Raw genomic sequence first — 11,302 nt, 5'->3', positions numbered from 1 at the left:
TGTCTAGGATCGGTCACTTTGCCTTGGAATATCTGCAAAGTTTTCTAGGAAGAGCCTTGGAACCTTGAGACTGGAGCAGTTGTCATTTAATGCTGAAGATCTAGGTAGGGCGATGACTGCCCATAACTGACTTGCCTCAGGTGTCTCAAGAGATGCCCTGATACCTGAGTGGCCTACAAGGTGCCACTATAAAGAGAGCTGACTCCTTAGTGCACAGACGCCCTTATTCTAAGACTGCTCAGACATATCCACTGCCCACCCTATGAGATCTAGTGATGTCTCACCCACTCCCCAAATTTTATAACTACGTGGCTGTCTCCTGCACATCCTCTCTTCCCTTCTTATCCCAGACACTTCTGAAAGGGAACTAGAAGCCCATTGCTCCCTGACAAAGCTGCTTTCAGACCCTCTGTCCTCCCAACCCACCTGCTGAGGACCCTGACGCTGAGTCCATTGAGAAGTGCTCTGCTTCACGCACGCACACACACACACACACACACACACACACACACACACACAAAGACATTCTCTGGAGAACTATCAAGGCCCATGACAGTGTATTCTCTACTTTTCACCACCTTTTCAGGACAGACTTGAACAAGGAAGGAGCTAGCCTCTTTGTGGCACAAGATGCTCTCCTGGAAAGAATGTACCTTGAGAAGGATTGCAGTCTACATCCCCATTTGTGTTGTCCATGACTGGGAGTCGCTGGTGGGTGAGGAACTGTGGAACTAGCTGTCTCCTGATCCATCCAGAGTGTGCCCCAGGCTCTCTTCAGGACTCACACCCAATTTCTGTCCCTGCTGATATGATGGTTGTCAAGGGACAGAGAGACCCCCTGGCCTTTGGCAGCAGAACCACACAATGCACAAGTGTATTACCCCTGTGCCACTTGAACATAAACATGCCAGGAAAGTAGGCAAAGCCCAAGCAGGAACACTGCAGCCCAGCCCAGCTCCAGCCAGTTTTCCTCACAATAAGATTAAGAAGCCGACCACCCTCTCTGCAAGGCCCAAGTCCAGCTGCTTGGTAACCCCAAATCCCACGAGGCCAGAGTCTAGGAATCCTGAAAATGCCTTCCTGCCAATGGAGGGGTTTACCTTAATCCATAAATTACGGCTTCAAGCAGCAGAGCAGACCAGCTCAGTATCTGGCAGGCCCAGCTGGCCTGCCCCTGCTTCCTGAGCAGGGACTTCAGACTTCACTCAATTGAAGTAGTGGTTCAGATTATCTCAAGTAGTAGTGCACTGTTTCCCCAACAACGTGGAGAATTCTGTTTACTTCAGCAGGGAGACTTTGGTGATCTCAGGCTGGCGGGGGGGGGGGGGGGGTGTAGATATCCTGCCAGGCATGGTCAGTGTTGACTACAGCGGCCAGCCAGGGATTTCAGGGAGCAGCTGAATTTGTCCTGGTCACCCAGCCCTCCTAGATCCTAGATCCTAGATGACAGGCAGAAGAGTGTTCCCAACTGTGCAGACAGCAGCCTTTCTCCGCCTCTTGGCAAAGCTAGTTTAACCACATCCCATCTGCCCCACATGCGGTGGCCCTTTTGTGGTCATAAAACACATCCTCTTGAAAATGGCCATAGGAAGCAGAATCAGAAGAAGGGCACGGCTGCTAGGGATGCTTCTAACTGTTGGTAGAGGGTCAAGGAAAACCTGGAAGGTGTTCTTTTCACCCAAGAAATTAAGAATGCCCGGGGGAGGGGGGCTCAGAAGCAGTGGATTGTGGGGACAGCACCTTTTTGCGGTGCAGCCTCAAGGCAGGAAAACACCCACTTTCAAACATCACCTGCAACACATCTTGTTTGAAAGAGGTCATCCACTTAAAAGGGGGGAGGGGGCAATGGACATTTCTCTACTGTACAATGCCCAGGCTAAATCAAGTTATTTTTACCCAAGAGTTGTTTGGCCTAGTCACACACACACACACACACACACACACACACACACACACAAAACAAAGTTTGCTTCCATACAAAAGTCATAAACATCTAAATTTTTCTCAAAAAAAATTATAGTCAACTGTAATTTTCATTAACTTTTTTAAACTTTCTAATATAACTTTTAGCTTTTTATTCTCCATTGTGATGTCAGGGCAGCCACTATTAAATCATCTAAAACAGAAGAGTGGGTTTCCCTAACAGAATCCAAAAATCTGGATGGACATCTCAGCCCAGGCACAAAAAAAAAAAAAAAAAAAAAAAAGAAATTGTTGCATTTTCTGGTTCCAGCTATTCCCAGCCATACAAGTTCACATTCTGAAAGGAGAGAACTCTTCATTTTAAGAATAAATTATTCATGGATTCCACCCCCTTCCCCGCCCGCCTTGGGGAGAAATTTTACAAAATGAAAAGGACCCAGGTGGGGCTCTTAAATAAATTAGGTGGATCTACATGTTTTGTCTTTCCTGTCTCTCGGGAGCGTGGTGTATCCACTAAGACCTAAAATCCCTGTAAAGTGCCCTGGACCTTGGCATTCAAGACAAGAACAGAATTGAAACTTCTCCCAGAGCCTAAAGGAGAAACCCCAGCATAACGCTAAAGCAGCCGGCGAAGCCTTCCAACAGGTGCGGCCCCGCTTGCTTCCCTTTCTGCAGCCGTTGACAAGAGGCCCCAAAGGATGAACAAGCAGCAAGAAATCCAAGCAAGCACCTCCGCAGAGGAAGAATTCTGGAGATAGGAGACAGGCTTGCACCCTGCTCATCCCACACTCGTCGCGGGGCAAGGACCGACTTCCTCCTGCACTGCGACTTCCTCCTGCACTGCAGGTCCAGGCTGCTCGTTTAGGTCTGACAAAAGCATTTGTGTGTGGCTTCACCTCCCCTCATACTGCCAAAAAGAAGTGTAGCAACAAACATGAGCCACCCTGGATTTGATAGCAAAGCATAAACACACATTGCCTTTTGGGGGGCCTTCTGCCTATCTGGCAGATGGGCTTGGATCCTCCCCTGGAGCCCGCCCCAGGACACTCAATCTAGCCTCTTAGGAAACCCTCTTGGCACACATCTAGGAAAATCCACCGCAGCCCCACTTACGGCCATGGCTCCAACTTCCTCCTGCTACCGCCTCCTAGATGCTTCTAAACCTGGCAGATCCCATGCTAGTCCTTGCTCCTTTCCTCCAGTTCACACCCACCCCCAAGAAAAGAATGTTCTTTCTACCTTCCAGATCTTCCCTAATTGGATTTGATTTGTTTTAAGTCGCCATTGACATTTCCCAATGCTAACCCACCCGTTTCTACTTGGATTTAGTGTCGACTGCCGCAGCATAAACACAGAGACACCTCCCCTCTCTTAAAAAGGAACAGCGGGTTTGTCCCGGTGTTAGCAGATAAGCATGGCTATGACACCCAGCCGCTCCCCAGGTTCTCAGCGGCTGCTCTCCACCGTAAAGGTGCGCGCGCGCGCGCGCGCGCGCGAAGGAGTGTGTGGCTGTGAGTGTGACCCGCGTGCGCTCCCCTGTGCTGGCGGAGGGGGTGGTCCGCCGTCCCTCGGGGCTGGTGACGGGTGCTCAGGGTCAGTCAGGGTCCCGGGCGGCAGGACCCTCCCCCGGACCGCACGCTACCTGCAGCCGCAGGCCTCCACCACCATGTCCTCGTACTGCTTGTAGACGACGTTGTTGGCGGCGTCGATGTAGAGGATGCTGATGGGGCTGAGGCGCGCGGGCACGCAGCAGGAGGCCGGCGCCGCGTCGGGCGCCATGGAGTTGAGCAGCGTCTGGATGATGGCGTGGTTCGTGGGCTCCAGGTGCGAGCGCAGCGGGAAGTCGCACACGCCCTCGCAGTGGTAGGCCTCGTAGTCTAGGGGCGCGATGATCCAGTCGTCCCAGCCCAGCTCCTTGAAGTCCACGTGCAGGGGCTTGCGGCTGCAGCGGCTCCGGCCTCGGCGCCCGTGGCCCCTGCCCGCGCCCGCGCCCGCGCCGCCCCCGCCGCCGCCCTGCGCTCCCCGCGTCCCCGCCAGCGCGGTCCGCCGCCGCCGGCGTCCTCCGGGCCTTGCTCTCCGAGAGCCCGTTCCCGGGCCCGGATCGGGGGGCGGCTCGGCGGCGGCGGCCGTCCGGGCCCGGATCTCCCGGAACAGGCTCTCCTTCCTCAGCGTGCGGGAGGAGACGAGCAGCAGCGCGCGCTCCTCCGCGGCCGCCCCGCCGCCTCCCCCCGGCCAGCCGAAGCCCAGCCGTCGCAGGGCCAGCGGGCTGCCCCCGGGGCCGGCCACCGCGCGCAGCGCCAGGCAGACCCTGCGCGAGGCGCGTGGCCCGCGGCGGTGGCTCCGCACCGCGTCCGTCACGTCGAAGGCCTCCCAGCGCGCCCCTTCCAGGGGCTCGGCGGCCCGCGACTGCAGCAGGTGGGCCGCGCCCGCCGCGTCCGGGCAGGTGGACAGCAGCAGCCGCGGGGGGAGGAGGCCTGCGCTGGCCCCGTCTGGCTCTGGGGACCCCCAGCGCAGCACGCGCAGCTCGGCGTTCACCACCTCGTCCACGTCGGGGAGGCTGGAGACGTCGAAGAGGAAGCTCTGGGCCGGCTCGGCCGCCGCCGATTCGTCTACGGGGAAGGACAGAAACAGAGAGGGCAGTGAGAGTGAGGCCGGTACGGGCTGCCGTGGCGGGCGTCGTGGCTTGGTTTGGCCCCGCTGTCCTTGATACAGGAAGCGACCCCGACAGGACCGTGGGAGCCCCGCATCTGGGTGCCGGCAGGAATGCTGACACTCTGGCCCCGGGCAAAGCGATTCCCTCTTGTCGCCTATCCCTGAAGCTTCGGTTCCTGCACCCTGGCGACAGCCGCGCATACACACACCTAACAGCTGAGGCCCCAAGCTCCACCGCAACTCAGGACCAAACCGTAAGGTCTGTCAGTTCTGCTGCCAGCGTCTTGCGCTTGGAACCGTTCGGTCCTACTTCAGGGTAAGGGTGGCCTGAAGGACAGGTGGGCACTTTCCCCACGGAAGGCAATTGCCACTTAACTGCTGGGCTGAGCGCCCCAGGAAGCGGCAAACCTCCTCGGCTGTGCGAAAACGAACAATCCTCATTCCCTAAAAACACTTTCCCCTTTGGTGCCTTCCCTTCGACCTCGACACCGGCACAGACCACGGTTTTCCATGCAAATGGGGCCCTGAGAACAGTCCACAAACGAACACAGAAGCACCATGACAGAGACCCCTCTCCCCTCCAGGCCGCCCTGCCGGTTCGGCCGAACTGAAACGAAAGCCCAGGTTAGCTAGCGACTTTGAGGTCTCAACCCTATCTCGTCTCCTCCTGGTGCTCCGGCAGCCACCGAGGGGAATTACAGGCGGCGACGGCTGCTGCAGGGAGAGCCCGCTTACTCTTTTGCTCTGTTGTGATTTATTTCGGGCTTGGGGTTTATTTCTGGTCATGGGCCCTTTTTCTTTTGGGTGGACTCAGGCAAAAAAAAATAAAAAATTAAATTCCACCGAAGAGCAGATAAGGCATTGCTTTGAAGGGGGTCATATGGTTTCGTTTTGCCCCATCGGAGAGAGACCATGCAAACTCCCCCCACCTTCGGGGGTTTGTTCGCCAAGCATGGACTCCAGGCCCTCAGGCCTCAGGCCCTGCGTTTAGGGTGCGTGTGCGGCCTCAAGCAGCCCTGTTCTGAACTGAAGCCGGTGGTAGCAAGCTAGACAGGGGTACTGGGCTGCATTCCCAGCCCCTGCCTTCCCCTAAAGAGCTCTCTCCGCAGCTCTGCCTCGCCCTGCTTCATCAGCCCCGCTGCTTCCCTGGGGAGGGAGGGAGGAAAGGTGGCGGACCTCTGGGTCTTGAAAGGATTTAGCTGGTTTTAGAACCGCGTGCATTCAGCCAGCCCGGACAAAGTCTGATGCTTCTGCTACTTTAGGGCCCTTTCACATGTTCTCACCTGCAGTTTGGGAGCGTCCTAGCCAGGGTCAGGTCTGGAGTTTTCCCCGATTCTGTGTGCTGGGATTGGAGTCTCCTGTAACTATCCCGACACTCAGTGCAGAGTGCCATGACAGACCCTGAGAAAATGCGTGTTGGTCCTAAGAGCCCCCAGAGGACCCTCTGGGCCTGGGCTTCCAATGTATGGAAACAAAGCTGTCTGTGCATGCACAGTGTGTGTGTTTCTGAGAGGGGTGGTGCGCGGTGGCCTGGGCCTGCTTTCCCACGCTGGTATCAAAAGCCTGCAGACTGTCAGCGGCTGCTCCAGCCCAACTGTCCAGTCCTATCTGCCTTCCTTTCCCTCCTGATTTCCAAGCTAGATCTTTGGCTGGGCAGAATTAAGGCCAGAATTACTTGCATTTCCGCCTGAAATTAGTTAAATTTTCCCTATCTGTCTGCTTTAATGACTTCAATGGAGATTAATAAAAGCCAGATGACACACAGCAACTACCCCACGGCCCCACCCACACCCTACCTTTGGAGGGCCCAGCTTAGGGTAAGATGCGATGCCTGAGCTCCAAGCATCGCTTTCCTCCCCACACAGCCGAAGTCCTGGACTCCGGCCGCTGGGGCCTAGCTGCCGCAGAAGACAGGCGCCCATCCTCGCTCCCCACACCCGAAGCGGCCTGCTGAGTGGGCCCCTCCTGATACGGAGAGGCCGTTTACTTTACTCGGATACCTGCTTCTCTACCTAAACTCCCCCGAGCTTCAGTTTGTGCCATACCCCTTCTTGTCCCCCGCTGGAGACAGGGAGCTACCGCTGCTGCTAATCCCTCTTGGCGGGAACTCAAAGGTCCCCACTCTTGTCCTTCTTTCTCCTCCAAGGGCTCCAGGCCCGAAGCCACTCTAGACCCTTCCCCGAAGAAGCGGGACCTTGAACTCTGCTCGCCTGCTTGAGGTGGACCTGCCAGTGTACAAATCCAAAGAGCTACCACCCCGACCCCGTCAGCCCTTGGAGTTCAAGCCTTGACTGGCGCCACAGTCCAGGCTTAGGGGTTCGGGTACATTGACTTCGAAGGTTCTCTGCAACACCTGAAGCTAGAGTTCGTGGGGCCATGGCTCAGAACCGAATGGAGCCGAAGCTTGCCTCCCCCGGCTCGTCTCGGGCCGGGAGCAGACGGGATGGGCTAGCGCGGGAGACATCGTAAAGTACCTTGAGTCGCCTGATCTGTGAAGCCGGTGATGGTGTCGGCGCGGCCGTGCCCCGGGGCTGCCGCGGCGGGAGCCCGCCCAGCCAGGCTCCGGTACAGCGACACCATGAAGCGGTGCGGCACCACCGAGCCGTTCCTGAAACCAGAGCCCGCAGCGCGGCGCGCGGCGCGGGGCCCGGGAACCGCGTCGGCCTGAAGCGCCGAGGGGCCCGGAGCTGGGGCGAGGGTCCGCTCGCCGCCGCCGCCGCCCCCGGGGCTCCAGGCTGGTCCTGCCCCCGCCGCTCGGAGCACCGCGGCAGCTTCCAGCCCGTCGCGGGGACGGCAAGCGCTCAGCAGCCAGAGACACAGCGCGGCGGCCGCGCTCAGGTCCATGGGCTCCGCAGGCCGGCCGGCCGCGCGACGCGGGCTCCGTGGCTTCGGGAAGTCCCCCGACGCCTTTTGAACATAGTGTTTAATAATGGGGGAAGTGTGCGCAGCAAGCCGCTGCCCCCCTCCTCTCCCACCCCACCCCCGCCCAGCGCTCGGAGCAGCGCCCCCTGCTGAACGCTTGACCCGCGGCGCTGAGCCCCCCAACTCAGGCCTAGGCAGCAACTCATGGCAGGAGCAGCCTCCCCTCGCTGCGGCGCCGTGTCCCAGTCCTTGCCAAGTGAGGGCCATCCGCCCCGAGGCTCCCGCCACAACGACGTGCCCCGCCTCCTCTCCCTAAGGCGATGCGGACCCCCACCCCACCCCGCCCCAAGACCTGAGCGCTCTCCTTGGCTGGAGGATGGGGCGTCGCGCGTACCCGCCCAGTGTCCTCCCCACTCCTCTACGGAGAACACCGCCCTCCCCGCTATTTTGCAAGGGCTAGGGATGCCAGACCCGGGCCAAGGCAAGACGGGGCCCCTCCCACCCAGCTTCTTCGCCACGCGCCCTCTTAGTGGATGCTCACGAGGAAGCTACGGAGAGCAGCTAGAGGGAAATGTTTAAGGTGCACGTTTGCATGGTACCCTCTCTGGGCCGCAGCCTTCTGAGGATCGCAGTGGGATGGACGCCAGAGCAAGGGAGAGGATCTCTGACGAAGGAAGAGAGTGCCTGGAGCGACAGGGCGGAAAGGGACAGACTGCCGGAAAGGAAAAGATTTGGGCTGGGCAGGCATCTTGCGTGGAAGCAGGAGACAAACTCTTAAAGAACTTAATGAATTAGGAAGGAAGCTGGGCAGGGGACTAGCCTTCTCCCATGCAAAGTATGTCTCAGGATTCTAATGTCCAACAAAAGTGGTGACCTGGTGACCTTCTGTCTGCCGTCCTGGGGGGCGACCACATTTCTTCAAGGTTGGGAGGGCAAAAGGCAACAGGGCTACGGTACCGATATGTTCGCAGCCTGTGCGGCCACAAGCCCAGAGGGTGGGCAGCAGAGCCCCGGGGTAGCGCGCTGATGCCAACGTGATTACAGCACCGCAGGAACAGAAAGGGCTTCCACCTCCGGCCTGTGCCTGGAGGACACCTGACTCTTATCTGGCTAGCAGTGGTTCTAAGGAGTGGACTGAGCTGAGAAGAGAGGTTGCCAGCGTGTGTCAAATTAATTCAGACAAACGCTGGAGCAAGAATGTCCAGAAAATAGACAACCAACTGTCAGGCAATTTTGAGAGCCTGGACCCCTACCCCTTTATTTTAAAATTGCATTGGATATCAAACTCAAAAATCGAAGCCAGGCCTGTGAGTCTACAGGCCAAAGGGGTGCTGTCTAAAAGCCTCTTCCAGAGCAGCTTTGGCCCAGGCTCCTGTGAGGATGGACCAGGACACACACACACACACACACACACACACACACACACCACACACACACACACACACACAGCTGATTCTTCCCAAGCAATGCCTCCTCTCTCCAGGCCACTCAGGAGGCAGGGCCAGGGCTCAGTCTGGGGATGACTAGGAGCAGGAAGGGAAGCCTGGAGAGTTAGAATTAGAGGAGTTGAAAGACCTGAGGTTAGCTTAGCCTACAGCAGGCGTGTGTGCACCTGGGCCAGGGTCTGTGCTGCCTGCCCACTCAAGGCCTTCCTGCTGTTGCCCGGATGGTGGGCAGCTGGGATGACGACCTACCTTTGGTGCCCAAGTTGGGGGTCAGATGACAAAGCCATAATTATGGGTTCCCTTCTTTGGAAGCCCAGAGGGAAATAACTCAGCTAGGACAGGTCCTTCCTGGTGTGATTTCCTGCCCACCTATTCACCCCAGCCAGGAGTCTGTTTGCTCAGAGGGACACTGGGTCCTGGTACCTCACTGGCCTTCTGTCCACAGCAGCCACTCGCACCCAGACTTCCTTAGCTACACAAGTCAATTCTATGTTTAGGAAACACTGAGAGCCCTGAGCTGTGATTGTCCTGGTTCCAGATCTGACTTTGCCCACTAACAGTCTTGGCCAGTCCTCTTTACTTGTCTTGGTTTCGGTTTCTCTAACTGTATAAAGGGGAGAGCAGAAGAGACTGGGCTGTCTTGGCATAGTCGGTGATGGTTCTTGACTACATGACCTCCTTGCCACTAGGACACTTCCTGGAGCTCAGGAAGTTGGGCTAGATTGGCGATCCTTCCTGCAGTGGTCTGAGTAAGCCGCATAGCTTGTTTGAGACTCAGTGTCCTGGTCTGTGATTCAGTGTGTGGCTAAGATACAGCCTGGAACAGAGGTGGCTCAGTCACTTTGTCTCCCGTCCCCAGGACGTTCTGACCGCTAGCAGTGAGCGTAGAAGAGAAGTAGGTCTTGTGAGCTCACTGGAAAGAGCTGGAGAAGAATAGAAGGTGTAGGAGGCTCAGCACAACCTCCTGGCTATATGTAAAGCAGTCTACTACCTCTTCATTTGTACTTCCTGGTCCAGACCCAGTCATCCATCCATCTATCCATCTCTGCCTGTTCCTTCTTATAGCAACTTCTTATTCTGACGCACTCTTCTATGTGTTATGAATTCATCAGTACACAAGACAAACTCATGGAGAGTCAGGGTGGGCAGAAGAAACAATGACCAGGAACACACAGATGCCTAACGTACCATCAAGGATGTTCTGAGTACCATGATGGGAGAGGTCTTTTTCATCAACAGGGGCCACACTAAGCAGAGCCCCAAAAGAGGAAGGCATGGGGATGTCAGGGGCCTGCCTGGCTCCTTCCCTCCTCCTTCTGCTTAAGTGATACTAGCCCCTTGCCATTTCCTCCTCACAGCTGCTCTACCCTGGGATAGGGATTAGCATATCATTTTCTAGAAAGTTGAGTCACAAAGATGTTAACGCTTTGCCCAGGGTCAATGGTAAGCAGCAGACCTTGGAGTATTGAGCTGTCTAGGCTCAGCTTTTAGATTCCACTACCCTAAGGAGGCGAGACTGTAAGGGGCTTTGGTCAGCTAACCCCTCCATTACCCTCTCTGGCTCTCTGAAATCTAAGGCCAGGTGAGGACTATGAGAGAACTTCCCACTGGACCTTCTTTCCTGCTGCTGGGAGCTGGGAGCTCACTGTGCTTGGGGAACAGCCTGTAGGATCAGCAGCAGCAAAGCTCACCTGTCCTCCAGGCCTCTGGCTCCCTTGCCCAGGGCTTTCAAGGCTTATGAATGAGCACCAATCTGAGGTAAAAATGCAGAAGACAGAGAAAAAGAAGGTCAGGAAATTGCTCAGCCATTCACCCTTTGCGGTGTATATCTCAAATCTTTCTATTGAGTAGATGGACCTACAATCTCAAACCTAGCCCAGGCACACTTGGGGATGTTCACCTTGGGTGCAGGGGGCATTTGGCAACTGAGACCCCAGCCAGGAGACTTTGGAGCTGTGCTCTGCCACTGACTAAGCACACCGTGGAAGGAAATGCCAGCCTCTGCTTTGCCCCAGCACTCACTGGAAAGCTGCTGCAGCATCCCAGTAGCAGAAGGCAGAGTTCAGGGATGGTGGAGAGCAAACAAGACAGGAAGTCTTCACCTTTATTTCCATCTCTGTGATGATCAACCCCCAGCACAGTCAGGAAAGGTGGGTTCCACATTTTCATGCCCAAGTCCTCTCCCTGAGGGTGAGTTCCCTGTCTGTCACCCCTGCAGAAACTATTAGCTAACTGAGCACAAAGTCACAGGACCTTCTCAGTTATTTAGACCGCCTTTCCATGCCAGGCTTCAGTAGGAACAAACTGCTGCCCAAGCCTGCTTTGCATATCCCAGGCAGCCTTTTCATAGCAGGATGGAAAGCAGTTCTAGACGTTGCACCTGTGAGAACTTTCAAAATGGCTGTCAAAGTCAACTTGGC

The 11,302-nt window shown here is 56.5% G+C and overlaps 1 protein-coding gene across 1 annotated transcript; it reads right to left on the bottom strand.

The window, feature by feature from the left end:
* Positions 1–3,561: 3,561 nt before the first annotated feature.
* Positions 3,562–7,419, bottom strand: Gdf7 (growth differentiation factor 7). The gene is made up of 2 exons (XM_055618128.1): positions 7,050–7,419; positions 3,562–4,532 (listed from the first exon to the last, which is right to left on the bottom strand). Exons 1-2 carry the CDS (start codon positions 7,417–7,419, stop codon positions 3,562–3,564), a joined length of 1,341 nt encoding a protein of 446 aa, XP_055474103.1.
* Positions 7,420–11,302: the final 3,883 nt, after the last annotated feature.

This window comes from Psammomys obesus, unplaced genomic scaffold, assembly GCF_907164565.1.
Source record: "Psammomys obesus unplaced genomic scaffold, mPsaObe1.curated_primary_1811, whole genome shotgun sequence".
NCBI lineage: Eukaryota > Metazoa > Chordata > Mammalia > Rodentia > Muridae > Psammomys > Psammomys obesus.
The sequence above is the reverse complement of the archived record's forward strand: the minus strand, read 5'-3'. Positions and strand labels throughout refer to the sequence as shown.